Source organism: Jaculus jaculus, chromosome 19, assembly GCF_020740685.1.
Source record: "Jaculus jaculus isolate mJacJac1 chromosome 19, mJacJac1.mat.Y.cur, whole genome shotgun sequence".
Lineage (NCBI taxonomy): Eukaryota > Metazoa > Chordata > Mammalia > Rodentia > Dipodidae > Jaculus > Jaculus jaculus.
The window spans coordinates 38,040,757-38,061,230 of NC_059120.1; the positions used below are offsets into that span (position 1 = coordinate 38,040,757).

At 41.3% G+C, this 20,474-nt stretch overlaps 1 protein-coding gene across 2 annotated transcripts in view; it reads left to right on the forward strand.

Annotated features, from left to right (window-relative positions):
• Trim33 (tripartite motif containing 33) overlaps positions 1–20,474 on the forward strand; it is a 151,447-nt gene that overhangs the window by 37,006 nt on the left and 93,967 nt on the right. For both annotated transcript variants that reach the window (XM_012950936.2, XM_045138090.1), the window contains exons 2-4: positions 14,416–14,534; positions 14,945–15,089; positions 15,232–15,364. In XM_012950936.2, the coding sequence (XP_012806390.2) occupies positions 14,416–14,534; positions 14,945–15,089; positions 15,232–15,364 (397 nt within the window). The remainder of the gene's footprint in view (positions 1–14,415; positions 14,535–14,944; positions 15,090–15,231; positions 15,365–20,474) is intronic.

Below are 20,474 nucleotides of genomic sequence, written 5' to 3' on the forward strand. Positions count from 1 at the left end.
AAGAGTCATGCTTTGTGTGTTGGTTTTTGAGGTAGGGTATTATAGCCCAGGCTGACCTGGAATTCACTATGTAGTCTCAGGCTGGCCTTGAGCTCACAGCAGTTCTCCGCCTCTGCCTCTCAGGTGTTAGGATTAAAGGTGTGTGCCACCATCCCTGGCTTGGGTTAGTCATGCTTATTTTTTTTTTTATAAAGTTTTTTTTTTTAATTTATTTATTTGAGAGCGACAGACACAGAGAGAAAGACAGATAGAGGGAGAGAGAGAGAATGGGTGTGCCATGGCTTCCAGCCTCTGCAAACGAACTCCAGACACATGTGCCCCCTTGTGCATCTGGCTAACGTGGGACCTGGGGAACCGAGCCTCGAACCGGGGTCCTTAGGCTTCACAGGCAAGCGCTTAACCGCTAAGCCATCTCTCCAGCCCTTATTTTTTGAAATTGTTTGTTTATTTGAGAGAGAGAGAGGGAGAGAGAGAATGGGCACACGAGATCCTCCAGCCACTGTAAATGAACTCCAGATGCATGCGCCCCCTTGTGCATCTGGCTTACATGGGTCTTGGGGAATCGGAACCGAGGTTATTTGGTTTAGCAAGCAAGTGCCTTCTTAACCTCTCAGTCATCTCTCCAGCCCCTAATCGTGCTTTTTTTGAGACCCCAAAGGCAGGGAGTCCAAGCATTCATTTTCCTGTTTCACCCAGTGGAGGTAAGAAAGCAGCTGATGCTGACTGGAAAGAGAAGTGTTTCTGGAACATGATTCCAGCAGCTGCGTGGGACTGCTCATTCTGTTCTCTTCATCCAGGGTCACTTTGCTGTAAGTGGCTGACATTTTTTTTTTTGGCTGACACCTTTAATGTGTCTTTCCTCTTTCCTTCCGGCTGGCTCTCCAGAGTTGTGCCAAATTGTTACCAAAGCCTGGGGTTCAGAAAGTCTTAGCAAGCTAGACTCAGCCACCCATTAGTAAGGCCATATTGGAAAGAGGAACAAAGAAATCCTGTAACCTCACAAGTCCTACCTCTGGTTCCCAAGGGGAGGTTTAGGTCTGTCTAAATGCAAGGCATAACAAAGCAGTCCTGGTCAAGGTGTGGTCCTCACCATCATTGTCTCAGTAGGAGCCTAGAGGTCTAATACATTGTCAGAATTGTATGAAATCTCTTAGGAACTAAGTCCTGGTGCCTGTTCACATTGTTGCTGACTTTTATCCCCCAGTAGCTTGCATAATAGCACTTTAAGAGCTATTCAGTAGAAAGCTGGTTTCCATCTCAGTTCCACCTTGATTTCTCAATGTCCTATCGTTGCAGCCTGTGGTGTCTTTAGCAGTAGGGTCTTTGCCATCTAGTTGTGGTCAGTAATCAAGCACTTTAGCAATGGCCTACATTGTTTTTGGGGGGAGGGCCTTATAGGCCTCTGTGTCCAACATCTCATTGTTGGGGTGGGGGTGATGACCCATCTCTGTCACTGGGATTTACCAGCAACAACCAATGGTTTTATTTTCTACCCCAGTGGAAGATTTACACCTAAACTCATACTCTGTGTAGAGAAAGCTGTATCTTTTAATTTGCTAAGGGAGAAGTAAGTTTCTATAGTACTAATTCACTCTGTCTTTAGTTTTGTGTACTCCCTCCCCTCCCCTCCCCTCCCCTCCCCTCCCCTCCCCTCCCCTCCCCTCCCCTCCCCTCCCCTCCCCTCCCCTCCCCTCCCCTCCCCTCCCCTCCCCTCCCCTCCCCATCTTCTTCCTTCCCTTTCCCCTCCCCTGTCTTTCTCCCTGCTGGAACTTTGCACACCACACCCTGTGTTCTGTCCCTCCATTTTCCCCACTATTTCCTTTAATTCCTCCCTGCTTACCCCCTTTGCAAACCTCATTCTGTCTTCCTTCAGGCCAGTAAGACTGATGCTTACTATAATTTATAAACAAATCATGCTATTTCAAGTCAGGTTCAACATATGAGTGAGAACTTGTGGCTTTCTAAGCCTGGGTCAAATAAGAAGAAAAACATTATATGTCAGTTTGTTGGGTACAAAATAATAAAGTCAATATATAATGATCAAGCCAGGATAACTAGCATTTCCATGTCAGCAGTTACCATTTCTGGGTTGAGAAGTGTTAGCATGGTACAGTTTTTTTGAAAAACATCAAACTGGGCATGGTGGCTCATTCTTGTTGCAATCCCAGCACTTGTAAAGCTGAGGTAGGAAAAGTGCTACAAATTAAAGGTATGCCTACCTAAATTTGAGTTCCAGGCCAGCCTGAGCTATTGAGTTGTTTCAAAAAATCATACATTTTTGTAGAGTATATTTTAACTATTCTACTAGAACACCACATTTCGTTCTATCTCTTTGTGCTTTCATTCCTTTTTTCTTTTCTTTCTCTCTTTTTTTGATTTTTCAGATTCCCCTCTTTGCTATCACTTGCCCATCTCCCTCTCACCCCCCTACCCTCCTCCCCAGTTTCTAGTGCCACCGTTTCATTCTCTTTCATTTGTAAGACTATTTTTACTCCCCAGCTTCCACAAGTAAGTGAGAACATAAAATATTTGTCCTTCTGTTCCTGGTTCATTTCATTTAATATACTGCCCTCTTTTTCTACCCATATTGCAACAAGTAACAGAATTTTGTTTTTATTATGGCTGAGTAATACGCCATGATGTATGTGTTTCACATTGCTTTAATCCAATGTTCTGTTGGTGGACACATTGGTTGGTTGCATGTCTTGGCTATCGCGAACAGTGTTGTAGAAAGCATAGGAGGGCTGGAGAGATGGCTTAGCGGTTAAGCGCTTGCCTGTGAAGCCTAAGGACCCTGGTTCGAGGCTTGGTTCCTCAGGTCCCACGTTAGCCAGATGCACAAGGGGGCACATGCGTCTGGAGTTCGTTTGCAGAGGCTGGGAGCCCTGGCGCTCCCATTCTCTCTCTCTTCCTCTATCTGTCTTTCTCTCTGTGTCTGTCGCTCTCAAATAAATAAATAAATAAACAAATAAATAAGTAAATAAATAAATAAATAAATAGATATTTAAAAAAAAAGGAAGCATAGGAATACAGATAACCTATTTAGCATGATAATTTCATTTTCTTTTCTTTTCTTTTTACTTTTCTTTTTTTTTGTTTTGTTGTTCAAGGTAGGGTCTCACTCTAGCCCAGGCTGACCTGGAATTCACTATGAAGTCTCAGGGTGGCCTCAAACTCACGGCAATCCTCCTACCTCTGCCTCTGCTGGGATTAAAGATGTATACCACCATGCCCAGTTTCATTTTCTTTTCATACATACAGAATAGTGGAATAGCTGAATCTTATGATAGTTTAAAAAAAATTTTTTTTTATTAACAACTTCCATGATTATAAAATACCCCATGGTAATACCCTCCCTCCCCCCACTTTCCTCTTTGAAACTCCATTCTCCATCATACCCCCTCCCCATCTCAATCAGTCTCTCTCTTACTTTTGATGTCATGATCTTTTCCTCCTCCTATGATGGTCTTTTGCAGGTAGTATCAGGCACTGTGAGGCCATGGACATCCAGGCCATGTGTCTGGAGGGAGCATGTTGTATAGAGTCCTGCCCTTCCTGGCTCTTTCATTCTTTCCGCCACCTTTTACATTAGACCCTGAGCCTTGGAAGGTGTGATAAGAGATATTGCAGTACTGAGCACTGTGGTCATTTCTTTCCATCACCATGATACCTTCTGAGTTGTCCCAAGGTCACTGCCATCTGAAAAGAGAAGATTCTCTACCAAAAGTGAGAGTAGCATTAATATAAGGGTATGAACATTAAGAGAAGTGCTTACTGGGCAGTTTGATAAGCATAGTATATACATTTAGCCAGACAACAGCAGACATTACACCCCTAGGGCTCATGACTACCCCTGTTTTATGTTTTCAGTATCAGGGATGTATTCCCTCCCATGGAGTGGGCCTCCAGTCCAATTAGAGGGCAGTTGGTTTCCCCCATAACACGTGCCACTATTGTACCCGTTGGGTCATTTGGCCTGGCTGGCCAAATGTAAGGTTTGCAGTGTCCACTGTTGGGTATTTTCACTGGTGATTTCTCTCTCTCCCATTGAACTGCATGCAGAATGGCTTCTTCCAGCTTTCTGTCAGCTGGTCTACATGGAGGAGGTTATCAGCTCAGCTCCAGTAGGATTTCTCAGTGGTCTTGCAGCCCAAGTATATGGAGTCTTCAGCAATAGGGTCTTACCATCTATTCCTGGGGGAAACCAAGTGCTTCGACAATGCCCTATAATGTTTTGGGGCATCAGGGGCCTCCCTGGCCAACAAGTGCCATGCTGCTTTGTATAATGGCTGTGGTAATCTACATTCCTGCCAGCAGTGCATACCTCCCCCTTGGTTTTCTCACTGGCATTGTTCTAACTGGAGTGAGATCATAACTCATTGTGTTGTGTTGATGAGAGATTGTGAATGTTTTTCATATAGTTGGCTATTTGTATGTCTTCTGAAATGTCTATTTAGGCCATTTGTCCATTTCTCTTATTTACTTATTTATGGTACTAGGGGTTAATTGCATGCTAGATCAGTGCTTCACTACTGAGCCACACCTTTAGCATTCATTCTGCCCATTTTAAGTTGGTTTATAACTAGCATTAAAAATTTTTGTTCATTTTTATTTATTTGAGAGTGACAGAGAGAGAAAGAGGCAGAGAGAGAGAGAGAGAGAGGGGGGGGGGGGGGAGAGGGGGAGAGAGGGAGAGAATGGGCATACCAGGGCCTCTAGCCACTGCAGACGAATTCCACACGCATATGCCCCCTTGCACATCTGGCTGACGTGTGTCCTGGAGAATCGAGCCTCAAACTGGGGTTCTTAGGTGTCATTGACAAGTGCTTAACTGCTAAGCCATCTCTCCATCCCTATAACTAGCATTTTTTTGTTGTTGTTGTTTTCAGTTCCTTTTATATTCTAAATATGAATACCTACTCAGATGGTTGATTTGCAGATATTTTCTCTTATCCCAAAGGTTATCTGTTTACTGTGGGATTTCCTTTGCTATGCAGAAGTTATTAGCCTTAAAAATCTCCTTTGCCTGTCTCTGTGGCCTGTGCTTCTGGAGTCTTCAGTAGTTGAGGTTTATAATTTGATCTCATTGACTACTAATTTGTTTCTTATGAATTATTGTTAGTTTTTCAGATCTTCATTTTTTTGTGTGTGACCTGGAATTTAGCCTCAGGGTAGTCTGGAACTCACAGAGATCCTCCCACCTCCGCCTCCAAGTGCTGGGATTAAAGGCATGCACCACCATGCCCGGCAGATCTTCAGGTTTTAAATAGTGATTTAAAATTTGTGTGTTCATGTCTGTCTTCATATGGATATGAATATGGGCATTGTATAGAGGTCAGAGGACAACTTTGGGTCCGCCCTTGCCATTCCACCTAGTTTTTAAAAATCTATTTATTTATTTGACAGAGAAAGAGGGAAGGAGGGAGGGAGGGAGGGAGGGAGGGAGGGAGGGGGAGAGAGAAAGAGAGAGAATGGGTATGCCAGGGCCTCCAGCCACTGCAAACGAACTCGATGCACGCACCCCCTTGTGAATCTGGCTAATGTGGGTCCTGGGGAATTGAACCTGGGCCCTTTGATTTTGCAGACAAATGGCTTAACCACTAAGCCATCCCTCCAGCCCTGTTTCACCTAATTTTGAGGCAGGGTTCCTCTAGATCTTGTTCTGCTGTTCTTTGCAGTATGTACCTGGAGCTGCCAGGAAGTTCTGTCTGTGCCTCCTGTTGCTGGCAGAATGTTGGGGTACAGAGGCTGTAATGGCTTCTGCTTTTTTTTTTTTTGTTAACCAAAATATTTATGTGAGTGAGCGAGAGAGAATTAGCATGCCAGGGCCTTAGCCACTGCAATCAAACTCCAGGTGCTTGTGCCACCTAGTGGGCATGTGTAGCTTTGCACTTTCCTCACCTTTGGCTAATGTGGGATCTGGAGAGCTGAACATGGGTCCTTAGGCTTCACAGGCAGGCAGGCGCCTTAGCCTCTAAGCCATCTCTCCAGCCCATGGCTTCTGCTTTTTTATTGTGGGGTTTGAGAATTGAACCCAGGCACTCAAGTCTTGAGCCAGCGATACTGATACTTAGTCCCATTTAGGTTTTAAAATGTAGATATATATTACATTTGTAATTTTAATTTAGGATTGTATTTCTCTGTGAGTCCTTACTCCTGATTCTTTTTTCTTTTTCTTTTCTTTTTTTTTTAAACTCAGTTGCTTTTGTTTCTTCCATTAGTTACTCCGTAGTAGGAGTGTCCCAGCTTATTCAGATTGTTCAACTTTGTCTTCTTTGTTTCTGAACCTCTTTAAATGGGGTCTAGTTGTTCTTTGCTTATTCATGAGTATGTCTCCCTTTACAGGATCAAGTTAGGGCATGATGCTGTGGTGGTTGGTTAGTGGTGAGCCAGCAGGCTGTGGTAGACATGATATATTTGTTTTAGTTGTCTTGTACTGAATGCATTTTCAAGTTAAATGTCTTTATCACCAGAACAACAGACCTTCACTGTTCCCTGTGGAGTTGGAGAAGTAGAATTCTGATGATCTTTTCATGACTGACTGAGTCTGATGTTGCAGAATTCACAGGACCTAAAGGAGTTAGTGAATGAGCAGGTGTACTGGACCCAAGCAGCCTGGGTCTTCATGGTCATGGCCCAGGCTCTCTCTACCTTTACAGTCCCATAATTCTTCCGTAAAAAGAAAAGTTGAATGCAAGTTTACTCACACAAGCACTTACACATGCAGACCAAATCCCCCTCTCTTGTGAATATAGATCACTAAAACTCAGAATTTGGAATTATGTTAAAAGCTATTTTGAAAGTTTTTGATTATATGATACTCTGTCTGCCTTAGTGAAAAATCATTCATTTACAACTAGTTGCTCAGTAAACTTCATGTGAAGATCAGATAGTAAATATTCTTTAGAAATATAGAAGTCATTATTAAGAAAGGTTTTGGCTAAAGTATCTTACTATGGATTTTATTTTGTTTTCTTTTGGGCTGAGACAGTGTTACTCTGTGCCCAGGCTGGCATCCAATTTCCTGTAATCTTCCTACATCAGCTTCTCATGAGTACTGGTATTATGGTCATTAGCCACCATACCCTACCTGGCTTTATTACACTGTTAAAACTTGCTTTAAAAAAATAATTAGCCGGGCGTGGTGGTGCACGCCTTTATCGCCGTGAGTTCGAGGCCACCCTGAAGGCCACCCTGAGACTACATAGTGAATTCCTGGTCAGCCTGAGCCAGAGTGAGACCCTACCTCAAACCCCCCCCCAAAAAAAAATTAACAACCAATAATTAACCCAAAACACAATTTTCCCTTCCCTTCCCCCTTAATTGGTAATAAAACTGAACTTTTATTTTTTAAGAAAGTATTTATGGGGGGGGGAGAAGGGGGTTGATTGAAAGAGGAAGATTGATCAGCTTGCCAAGGCCTCTTGCTCATACAAACTCCAGACACGTGCCACTTTATGGGTACCAGGGAATCAAACCCAAGTTGTCAGCTTTTGTAAGCCAGCGCCTTTAACTGCTGGGCCATCTCCCCAACCCCAGAAATTGAGCTTTGAAGTGATGGAATCAACTCAAGGGACATTCTACATAAAACTGGTCAGTAGGCTTGGCTTTGATGGTTGCATGCCATAACAACTAGTGCTGAATGATTGACTTAACGTAAGCACATTATGTGCTGCATACTAATTATATAGAGGGGATATTTATTTGGAAAAGGTAAAATGATACTCCTTCTCACTGCAAATGTCAAACTTTAAAATGTGTTCATGAAGTAAAGGCACAGTTATCAAAAAGTTCTAAGCTTCAACTGTTTTGTTTTGGGGATCAGAAACCGTGGCTGCTGTGGAATCCATCAGAGATTATGTGATCAGCTTCCTGAGTGGGATTTTTTTGTTTGTTTGTTTTGTTTCTTGAGGTAGGGTTTCACTGTAGCCCAGACTGAACTAGAATTCACTGTGTAGTCTCAGGGTGGCCTTGAAATCTTGGTGATCCTCCTACCTCTGCCTCCCAAGTGATAGAATCAAAGGCATGCCCCATCATGCCCAACCTTCTGTAGACTTTTGTTTGTTTGTTTGTTTTTTCAAGGTAGGGTTTCACACTAGCCCAGGCTGACCTGGAACTCACTATGAAGTCTCAGAATGGCCTTGAACTCAGGAACTCATGGTCATCCTCCTACCTTGCCTCCCAAATGCTGGGATTAAAGGCATGTGCCAACACACCTGGCTTTTGTACTCTTAAAAAATTTTATTTATGGGGGAGGGAGGGAATTACCATGGGATTTTTTTTTATAATCATGGAAAATGTTAATAAAAATTTAAAAACTAAAAAAAAATTATTTATTTATTTATTTATTTATTTATTTATTTATTTGTAAGCAGATAGATAGGAGAGAAAGAGAATGGGTGTGATGGGGTGTCCATCTGCTCCAAACAAATTTCAGATACATGCACCACTTTTTATCTGGCTTTATGTAGGTATTGGGGATCCAACTAGGGTTTTTAGGCTTTGCATACAAATGCCTTAATCACTAAGCTGTCTCTCCAACCCTGTCTGTAGACTTATATCACCTTATCTCTTACTGGGACTTCCTCATGCCTCAGCTTTCTGAATTCTGAGCTTCTTCTTGGTTAAGAGTCTCTCAGGTGGATTCTTTCAATTTCTTGTGTATACTAGGATGGTTATTTTGTAATGATGAGTTATATCTTTTCATTTAAATTCTCTTAAGATTCCTTGTTTTCCTAATTTATGTGCTTTGTTTCCTCTACCTTTTTTAAAATTGTTTAATAAATTCCCTTTTTTTTTTTCTTTTTTGAGGTAGGGTTTCACTGTAGCCCAGGCTGACCTGGGATTAATCTCAGGGTGGCCTTGAACTCACAGCATTCCGCCTACCTCTGCCTCCCAAGTGCTGAGATTAAAGGCATGTACCACCATGCTCGGCTTCCAGGTTGATTTCTCAGTGACCTGCAGCCAAAGCATGTGGAGTCTTTAGCAGTAAGTTCTTTACCATCTAGTTTGGGTACACCACCAAGAGCCTTGGTAATGGAAACAGACCTTTCTTGAGAATGTATTAGGTTTGATAGCCGGGCGTGGTGACACACACCTTTAATCCCAGCACTAGGGAGGCAGAGGTAGGAAGATTGCCGTTAGTTCGAGACCACCCTGAGCTAGAGTGAACCCTACCTCCAAAAAAAAAATGTACTAGGTTTGAGAACTCAGGTCTGCCAAGTGCACACTGTCTTGTGCACTAGTAAGTAAAACTCTTTTTTTCAAGATGTTCAAGGCCCTAATTCAGGGTCCTCTTCTTACTGAGAAGTTGCCTGATAGACTTAAAAAAAAAAACATATTTATTTTTTTATTTGAGAGAGAGAGAATGGACGCTCCAGGGCCACCTGCCACTGCAAATGAATTCCAGTTGCATGTGCTACCTGGTACTTATGGCTTACATGGGTCCTGGGGAATCAAATCTGGGTCCTTTGGCTTTGCAGGCAAGCGCTTTAACTGCTAAGCCATTCTTCCAGCCCTGACTTTTTCTTTTTGATACAGGATCTTCTGTAGCCCAGGCTTCCTTGACCTCACTGTGTAGCAGAGGATGACTTTGAATATTTTACATTTGTGGTTTCTCCAAGTACTGGGGTTGCAGGTGTGTACACCACACTCACTTTTTATGTAATGCTGGGATTGGACCTAGGGTTTCACGCATGCTAGGTAAGCACTCTGCACGCTGTGCTAGCTCCCTAGCTTGCTTGATTCACTGCCTCCTTTTTTTTTTTTTTTTTTAATTTATTAAAGAGAGAGAGGCCTTTAGCTATTGCAAAGGAACTCTAGACACATACGCCACTGGGAAATCGAACCTGAGCTGTTAGGCTTTGCAAGCAAGCACCTTTAACCCCCGAGCCATCTCTCCAGCCCTTGATCCACTCTTAACAGTTAGTTGTACCTTATCTTTACCCTACAGTTAGTCACACTTACCACTTCCCTTCTGTTGTTGTATAATAGTCTGTATTTCATGGAAGATTTAAATTCATACTATGTCACATGTGAAAACACTTTATTTTCCTTTCCACCTCCTCCTCCTGTTTATTCCTTTGGTTTGAAAAATTGTTTTGTGTAGTTCTTTTGACCATGTTCTTTTTATGCATTTTGCATATAAAATTTTGCTTGTAAAATACGTAACATACGTGCTGGAAAGGTGGCTTAGTGGTTAAGGTGCTTGCCTGCAAAGACAAAGGATCCAGATTTGATTCCCCATGACCCACATAAGCCAGACGTACAAGGTGGCGCATGCATCTGGAGTTTGTTTGCACATCTTATGCTGTTAAACTATTTTTGGATATATATTTATATGTTTGAGTTTTAAAATTTTATTTATTTAGCCATGTGTATGTGGGGGGTTACATGTGCCATGGCACATGTGCAGAAATCAGAGGACAGCCTCGAGGTGTCTGGGCTCTTCTTCCACTCCACCTTTCTTTAGATATGGTCTTTTGTTACTGCACACCAGCACAAGCTTAGCTTCCATCTCTCATTGTCATAGGTACATTGGGATCACAGATGCATGTGCCACTGTGTGTCTGCCTTTATGTGGGTGTTGGGGAGGATTGAACTCAGACTGGCAAGCTTTACAAGCAAGTACCTTTACTGAGCCATCTCCTCAGCCCTATTTGATTTTTCTTTTTATGTGAGAGAGAATATGAATATGGGGACACCAGGGCTTCTAGTCACTACATAGAAACTCCAAATACATGCACCCCCATGTGCATCTGGCTTATGTGGGATACTGGGGAGTTGAACTTGGGTCCTTAGGCTTTACAGGCAAGCGCCTTAACTTCTAAGCCATCTCTCTAGCCTCCTATTTGATTTTTTTTTTTTAAGGAAAGGATTTTTCTTTTTTACATAGTTATTTATTTACTTATTTATTTGAGAGAGACAGAGGGAGAGAGAAAGAGAGAATAGGCGCTCCAGGGCTTCCAGCCATGGCAAAGGAACTCCAGACGCGTGTACCCCCTTGTGCATCTGGTAACATTGAACCTGGTTCCTTAGGCTTCACAGGCAAATGCCTTAACTGCTAAGCCATCTCCCCAGCCCCCCTATTTGACTTTAGCCATTGTATGTTTATCTCCTGGGTGACTTTGATACTCCCAAGTTTTAGGATGAGAGTGCGTGTGGGCGTTTGGGCGGGTGTATCTGGGTCTCATTATGTTGCCTAGCCTAGCTATTCTTGAGCTCTGAAGTTCAAGTGATTCTCCTTTCTCAGCCTCTTTTGAGTAGCTGGAACTACATAGACTTACCACCATTCCTAGCAAGAATGAGATATTTTTTGTATATATTTATTTTCTCTCAGAATGACTGTATTTGTATACTACATAATTCAAAGGCTCTATACCTCAGTCTTTGTAGACTTTGTAGACTTGGTACATTATAAACCATAATCATACACTATTCTTGCACTTTTTTATTTTTTGAGTTAGGGTCTCACTGTAGTTCAGGCTGATCTGACCCTCACTTTGTAGTTCTAGTCTGGCCTCTTATCTCACAGCGATCCTCCTACCATTCTTCTTGAGTGCTGGGATTAAAGGTGTGCGCTACCACGCCCAGCTATGTTTGCATTTAAAAAAATTTATTTATTTGAGAGAAAGTTAAAATGGGCACACCAGGACCTCCAGCCACTGCAAATATACCACCTTGTGCATCTGGCTTATGTGGGTCCTTTGGCTTTGCAGGCAAGCTCCTTAACTGCTGAACCATCTCTCTAGCCCTATGCTTGTGTTTTTTTTTAAAATATTTTTATTTATTAATGGGGGGTAGGCAGATAGAATGATCACCCCAGGGCTTCCAGCCATTGCAAATGAACACTAGATACATGTGCCCCCTTGTGCATCTGGCTTATATTCTTGCATGTCTTATAAAGATGGGTTGTGTTTGTTTTTATTTATTTGGGACTAGGGTCTCACCAGGCTGGCCTTGAACATGTGATCCTCCTATCTCAGCCTTCCTCAAGGCCTAGGATTGTTGGCATTTGTCACCATGCCCAGTATGAATGATGTCATTTGTGTTGTATTTTTTTTAAAGATTTTATTTTTATTTACTTGTTATTTTTATCTTTTGGTTTTTCAAGGTAGGGTCTCACTCTAGCTCAGGCTGACCTGGAATTAAGTGCTGGGATTAAAGGGGTGTGCCACCACACCTGGCGTTTTATTTATTTGAGTCAGAGAGAAGGGAGAGAGAGAGAGTACGTATACCAGGACTTCCAGCCACTGCAAACGAACTCCAAAATGCATGCATCATCATGTGCCTCTGGCTTATGTGGGACATGGAGAATCAATTCTGGGTCTGTAGGCTTTGCAGGCAAACGCCTTTACCTCTAAGCTATCTCTCTAGCCCTGTGTTACATTTTTCACTTTCTGTCTGTGGCTGGCACATACATTTTGTGCTGTATGGATTTGGGTGCTGATCATTAGTTCTTTAGCTTCCTTGTTTTCTCTTCACACCTAATCTTTTCTGTTAGACACTAGAACACTAATAGGTGAAAACACAGATAATTTTTGTCCCTGTGGTAGCATAGGGTATTTTTTTTTTTTTTTTTTTTTAGGAAGCCCAACAGACTGTCCCCCCCTTTTTGCACGCATGTGTGTGCGTGCTTGCGCGCGAGCGAGCAAGAGAGAGAGGAGAGAGTGCCCGTGCACAAGTGCACATTGGCATGCAATGGCCTCTAGCCACAGCATTTGAACTCCAGATCATATGTGCCACTTTGTGCGTTTGTGCGACCTTGTGTGCATGTGTCACCTTGTGTGTCTGGCTTACATAGGATCTGGTGAGTGGAACATGGGTTCTTAGGCTTCACTGGCAAGCATCTTAACCACTAAGCCATCTCTCTAGCCCTAGAGTGTCTTAAAATTTTTTAAAATTTTGTTCTTTTTTCAAAGTAGGGTCTTACTCTAGCTGTTGTGGTCAGTTTTGTGTTGCTGGCAGAGAACACCTGACCAAGAGAAGCTTGTGGAAGGGAAAGGTTCATTTTGATTAAAGACTCAAGGGGAAGCTCCATGATGTCAGGGAAAACCCATGGCATGAGCAGAGTTGGACATCACTTCCTGACCAACATCATGTGGACAACAGCAGCAGAACAGTGTGTCAAACACTGCCCCCAATAATACACCACCTCCAGGAGTCTCTAATTCCCAAATTGACATTAGCTGGGGACCTAGCCTTCAGAACACATAAGTGTATGAGGGACACCTGAATGAACCACACTAGCCCAGGCTAACCTGGCACTGTGTTTTCCCAGGCTGGCCTGAAACTCAAGGTGATCTTTCTACTTCTGCCTCTTGAGTGCTGCTATTAAAGGTCTGTGCAACCACATCTGGCTTAAAGTATCTTTGATCCAAGACAGAGTTTATAAAGCAATTGGTTGTTGACTTTTGTTCATGCAACAAAATCTCCACAAGTTTGGTGGCTTAGGACAACACATATGTTATTCTCTTACAGTTTTGGAGGCTGGAAGTTTGAAATTTGACTGGAGTAAAGCCAAAGTGATGGCAGGACTGAGTCCACAGGTTTCCATAGGCTGTTAATATTGGGTGGGGGGTCGCTATTATTTCCAACCATATATTGTATTTTTTTTTTTTTTTTTTTGAGGTAGGGTCTCACTCTAGCCCAGGCTGACGTGGAATTCATGAACTCACACCGATCCTCCTACCTCTGCCTCCCGAGTGCTGGGATTAAAGGTGTGCGCCACCATGCCCGGCTATATATTGTATTATTATGGGGGAGCTTTAATACTTATTTTCCTAAATGGGTCCCCCCCCCCCCGTGGAATAACCGAGCTTACTTTATTCAGCTTTTTAAAAAGATTTTAAGTAGTACTTAGGAATTGAACAAGGCTGTCAGGCTTTACAAGCAAGCACCTTTAAGCACTGAGCTATATTTTCAGCCCTTCATCAGCTTTAGAAAAAGAAATTGTGTGTATGTGTGGCATATGAGTAGAGTGTATGTGATTCTCCTATCTCCTCACCCCCTGTAGACTGAGGTTATAGGCATGTGTGACCATGCCTGGCTTTCTTCACTGGGTGCTAGGGATTGAATTCAGGTCTTATGCCTTTGGCAGGCACTCTTACCCACTGAGCCAGCTCCTTGCCATTTACTCTACTTGTGCACCTCTTTTGGTTTTCTGTGATTAAGGGGTTTCATATGGGCTTCTTCAGCAACTTACTTTTTCTTTTGTTTTAAAAGACAATGTCTCTAGTCCAGGCTGGGCTCAATTTCCTAGCTATGGATTACCTTGACCCTCCTGCTTCTACCTTCTATGTGCTGGAAGTGCAGGAGTGTGCCACCACTTCTTAGTGGGGTGAGGGCCACTCCCAGGTGGTGGCAAACAACTGAACTGCATCTCCAGCCCTAATGTTGCCTTTTTTTTTTTTTAAGTTGGTGTCATAAGGTGTCCAGTATGCCGTCAGGAATGCAGACAGATAGACCTCGTGGATAATTATTTTGTGAAAGATACATCTGAAGCCCCTAGCAGTTCTGATGAGAAATCAGAACAGGTATGCCTCTCAGTTTTTCTATTTTTTTTTCTATTTTATTAGAAAAACATAAATATAAGGAAAGCATGCTTAATTTAGAGTACTTCTGCTATAGTTCTGTCTTTCAGATTCAAGATATAGGCTAACTTTCTTTTATACCTTCAAATTCAGTAAAAGAAACTAAGCATTACTTAAAAAGTCAAACTTTGCATAGAAGTTATTTGATGAGCCTTAAATTTTTAACCTACCTAAAGGTTTGATGTGAAAGGAAAAAGATTTCTTGAAGGTAAATGGAAAAACAACATAATTTTATTCTTTATATAATGAATTAGCCAGTATACTTGAGATCAAGTCAGAAAATTTTCAGTGCTTTGTTTTGTGGGCCTGTGTTTGATCTATTTCATATCGATTAGTTTTACTTCTTCTTTTAGGTATGTACTAGTTGTGAGGACAATGCAAGTGCCGTTGGCTTTTGTGTAGAATGTGGAGAGTGGCTATGTAAGACATGCATTGAAGCACATCAAAGAGTAAAATTCACGAAAGATCACTTGATCAGGAAAAAAGAAGATGTTTCAGGTAAGGTACATGTAGTTTAACCTTCTTTTGATCCCATGTAAGCATGTTCTGCTTATTTGTAAACTTTGAATGTGGAGCATCCATAAGAATTTGGTAAAAATATTGAATTTTATTGTTTAAAATTGTTTTAATTTTGTTACAGAGTCTGTTGGAACGTCTGGTCAGCGCCCTGTTTTTTGCCCTGTACACAAACAGGAACAATTGAAACTTTTCTGTGAAACATGTGACAGACTGACATGTAGAGACTGTCAGTTACTGGAGCACAAGGAACACAGGTACAGAAGTCATAATTACTTACCAAAAGACATTAGAAAACGTTAGCACTGGAAAATTCTTCATCTTAAATATTTTTAATTTAATTAATTAATTTATTTGAGAGAGAGAGAGAGAGAGAGCGTGCGCGCAATTGAGTGAGCGAGCATGGACACATCAGGGCCTCTAGCTACTGCAAATGAATTCCAGATACATGCACCACTTTGTGTATCTGGCTTATGTAGGTTCTAGGGACTCAAAACTGGGTCCTTAGGCTTCACAGACAAGCTCCTTAACTGCTAAGCCATCTCTCGAGCTTGAACAGTCTTCTTTGTTTTTGGTTTTTCAAGGTAGGGTCTCACTCTAGCCCAGGCTGACCTAGACTTCACTATGTAGTCTCAGGGTGGCCTCGAGCTCACAGCAATCCTTCTACCTCTGCCTCCTGAGTGCTGGGATTAAAGGCGTGTGCCACCACACCCGGCTGAACATTCTTCTTTTTAAAGCAAATAGTGAGCTCATAATTTTGTCTTATAGCATTTTATTTATTATTTTTAGCATCTTAAATCCAAATTATAGTCTTGATTAATTAATGGTTTTGTGTTCATATCTGGTTATATTATGAATATTTGTTAAAATATGTCATTAATGTTGATTAGGGTTTTTAAGGATGATGCTTATTTCTTTTTCTATTCCTGTGGTTCAAATAAGCCCTTTCTAAATGTAATGTATTTGAGCTGTAAGCTAATATGAAAATTGTGGGTATGACTTAACTGATCTTGTCTATGGGTAAATTGATAACTAACCTATTTCATCATCAAAGCATGAATACTTTTTCACATTAGATGTGTAATTTGCAGGAAACCTAGGAATTTATAAACAATTAAGTAGACATAGTTATTAAGCGTAGCTACTCTTTGATTCATAACTTCTTATTAATATCTTAACTGAATCAATATTCATTTACACAAGTCTTTTATTTGAACTGTTTTAGAACTGCATGGAATTTTTTAGTTAGACATAAATTATCGATAGTTTTTATCTTTCCCCAGTTTTCATGGCATCTGCTTATTATAAGTAAAGATGGTCTAGTCTGTCTATAAGAATTTGCTAGTGTTTTCTAAGAATAGATATTCTGGAGGGCTGGAGAGATGGCTTAGCAGTTAAGGCGCTTGCCTGCAAAGCCAAAGAACCCAGGTTCAACTCCCCAGGACCCACATAAGCTAAATGCACAAGGGGGTGCACTCATCTGGAGTTAGTTTGTAGTGGCTAGACGCCCTGGCATGTCCATTCTCTCTCTCTCTATCTGCCCATTACTGTATCTCTTTCTCAAATAAATAAATAAAAATAAAATATTAAAAAAAGAATAGATATTTTGAATTGATGAACGGAAATTTTGAGTCCATTGTCAAGAAGGATAGTACCAAGTCATCTCGTCCAGTTACGTGTTTGACATTGAATACTTGTTGCGACCCTCAAATGACTTGAGAAGACTTGCAGACCCCTCTTCGAGTTCTGCTCTGATCCTGAAATTGTTTTTTTAAAGTACTTTTAGATTGAGGGTGGATTTGATCTCTCATGTCGTTGCTGCAACTGCCCCTTTATTGGAGTCTCTTCTCTATCTTCTCAGTATTTTGAGATCTGGTTTTGTAAAGACTTAAGGATAATGTAAAGCCCAGCTCTTGGATTTGATGATTTTTGTCTTTCTCCTGTCATTTCACTTGCACTTTTGACATTGTCTCAGGCAATGACAAGGATTTGAGTTTACCTACATGTTTCCTTGTTGTGGAGTTACTTAATTCACATGGACGTATATTTGGAAATAGTGATTAATCTTTTAACCATATTCCTGTTCTTCAGTTACACAGAAGCCCCTGGGAGCTAGTCTCTGAAGTAACTTGGAGAAAAATTCTAAATACATTTAAGACATTAAAGCAGAACCATGACCTAAACAAACAGAAGAGTTAGTCAGTGTTTTTCCCTCTCCTGCTAAGGGATGAATCCAGGGCCTCGAGCATCTTCTCTCTCATTCTCTCTCTCCCCATCTCTCCCTCCTTCCTTCTCTTTTATTTCTTTCCATTCTCTCTCCCCCCCCCCCCCCCCCAGTTTTCTAGAACTCACTGGGTTGCCCAGACTGGCTTCCAGCTTGTAATCACTTTATCTCATTCAACCTCCCAAATAGGTGAGACTACAGGAAAGTGTCACTTGAGTCTGGCTTAAATGTATCTTACCTGTATGTTTTCTTCATTGGATTTATTAAAGCTCACAGGATATCATAATCTTAATTGCTAACATTTACTATACCTGGCTTTGTGCCAGGTACTTTCCTTTTTTGAGGTAGGTTCTCACCCTAGCCCAAGTTGACCTGGAATTCACTCTGTAGTCTCAGGGTGTATTCCTATTCACAGCGATCCTCCTACCTCTTCCTCTTAAGTGCTGAAAGGCATGCACCACCATGCCTGGCCAGGCACTTTTCTAAATGCTGAATGCTCATTTAATTCATGTAACTATTCAGATACTGGTAATAGGATTATTTTAAGGATGATGGACTCTGCTCTCAGAAAGCTTTAGTAATCTGTACCTAGGTCTCAGTGAATGATAGAGCCATGATTTGAGCATTGGTGTTTAGGCTCTAAATCTCTCTCTCTCTTGTCTTTTTTTTTTTTTTTTTTTTTTTTTATGTAGGGTCTTGCTCTAGCCCAGGTTGACCTGGGATTCACTGTATAGTCTCAGGCTGGCCTTGAACTCACTGCAGTCCACCTACCTCTGCCTTCAAAAGGGCTGGGATTAAAGGCATGCATCACCATGCCTAGCAAAATCTTTATTTTTAAACATTTATTAGAGAGTGAGAGCAAGAGAGAGAGAGAGAGAGAGAGAAAGAAAGAGGTAGAGAGAATGGGCATGTCAGGGCCTTTAGCTACTATAAACGAACTTAATCTTAAACTTAACTTGAATTTAACTTTTTTACTTTAATCTCATTAAGCATTGTGACCTCCCAGCCTTAACAATAGATTGTAGAATCCTAATGTATTGAGTTTTCCTGTCAGGGAGCCAAATGTTTCTTTATTTTATTTATTTATTTATTTATTTATTTATTTATTTATTTATTTATTTATTTGCAAGCAGAGAGGATGGAGAGAGAGGAAGGTAGGGAGGGAGAATGGGCACACTAGGGACTCTTGACACTGGAAACAAACTCTGGATGCATGTGCTGCTTTGTACATCTGGCTTTATGTGGGTACTGGGGAATAGGACATGGGCTTTCAGGCTTTGTAAGCAAGTGCCTTTGTCACTGAGCCATCTCTCCAACCCCCTAAATGTTTCTTAAACTTCTCCCAGGCTTTTTTATTTTTTAGCCCATCATGTATATGCACAACTGGCCCTAGAACATGTTCTTTTTTAAAAAATCTGTATTTATTTAGGGCTGGAGAGTTATAGGTGCTTGACTGCAAATATTTGATTCTCCAGTATCCATGTAAAGCAAGGTGCACAAAGTGGCACATGGATCTGTAGTTAGTTTGCAGTGATGGGAGGCCCTGGCCTGACCATTTCCCCTACATCTTATCTTCTCCCTTTCTTCTCTACCTACTTGATAATAAATAAATAAGTTAAACTTTATTTATTTATGTATTTATGGGTGGTATGGAGACAGAGAGTGAGTGAGTATGGTTGCACCAGGGCCTCTTGCTGCTGCAAACAAACTTCAGATTCATGTACCACTTCATGTGGGTACCGAGACAAGCAGTCTTTGCAAGCAAGCACCTTTAACCACTAAGTCATCTCCCCAACCTCCATGTGTTTTATTTATTTTTGTTTTTTAGATTTGTGATCATCTGAAAAACTCACATAATCTGTAGTAGAGAAAAATAGAAAAAATAAGTTTGTTATGAATGTTTAGTGTTTATGTACATAGTAATTTTGCTTTCTTATTACAATGAAGTAAATCTGAAGTTAAAATTTATCAAAAGTTGAATGCCATACATGGCATTATTCTAGTTGAATGAAATGCAGACAAACATGAGGATGCAATATTAAACCATAACTGTATAAACAACCATAGCACATAGTCTAATCTGTAACATTTTCATAGTTACTGTCTGTTGTTATTGCAGTGAGGTCAGGTGTTGGGAGCATCTGTTTAAAAGTGTTCTGTGGTCTGGAGAGATGGCTTAGCAGTTAAGGTGCTTGCCTGTGAAGCCTAAGGACCCAGGTTTGATTCCCCAGTATTCATATAAGCTAAATGCACAAGGGGGCACATGCATCTAGAGTTCATTTGCAGTAGCTGGAGGCCCTGGTGTGCCCATTCTCTATCAGCTTCTTCCTCTTTCTTTGTTCGTTCCTTCTTTCTTCCCTCCCTCCCTCCCTCCCTTCTTTCCTTCCTTAATATTGTGAAAACTTTATTTACATTAACTCCTTTTTCCACCATCATAGGAAATACTGACATTTGTTCTTTGTGATCAGCGATTCTTCCTCTTTCTATCTCTTTAAGTAAATAAATTTTTTAAAAAGTGCTTTGTGACTCTGATCATCTGCATATGAGCAGTTCAGCTTTTCAGTAAATTTCATATCGTAATAAAAAGTGATCTCTTAGCTGGGTTTGATGGCTCATGCCCATAATCCTATCCAGCACATAGGAGGCCAAGGCAGGAAGATAGCTGCGGGTTTGCCAGCCTGGACTGTATAGTGAGGCCTTGTTTCAAAAAACAAAGCAAGCCAGATGTGGTGGCACATGCCTTTAATCACAGCACTTGGGGAGGCAAAGGCACAATGATTGCCATGAGTTCAAGGCCACCCTGAAACTAAATAGTGAATTCCAGGTCAGCCTGGGATAGAGCATGATCCTTGAAAAAAGAAAAAAAAAAAAAAAAAAAAAAAAAAAAAAAAAAAAACACAAGCAAACAAAGACTAATCTTTTACAGCCCTTCAGTATTTAACAAAATTATTTATTTATTTGCACACACACATAAAAAAACCCCAGAAAGAATGGGAGGGGAGAGAGAGAGAGAGATAGATAATGGTTGTGCCAGGTCCTCCAGCCACTGCAAACGAACTCCAGGTGCATGAGCTACTTTGTGCACCTGGCTTTATGTGGGTACTGGGGAATTGAACCCAGGCTGTTAGCCTTTCCAAGCAAGC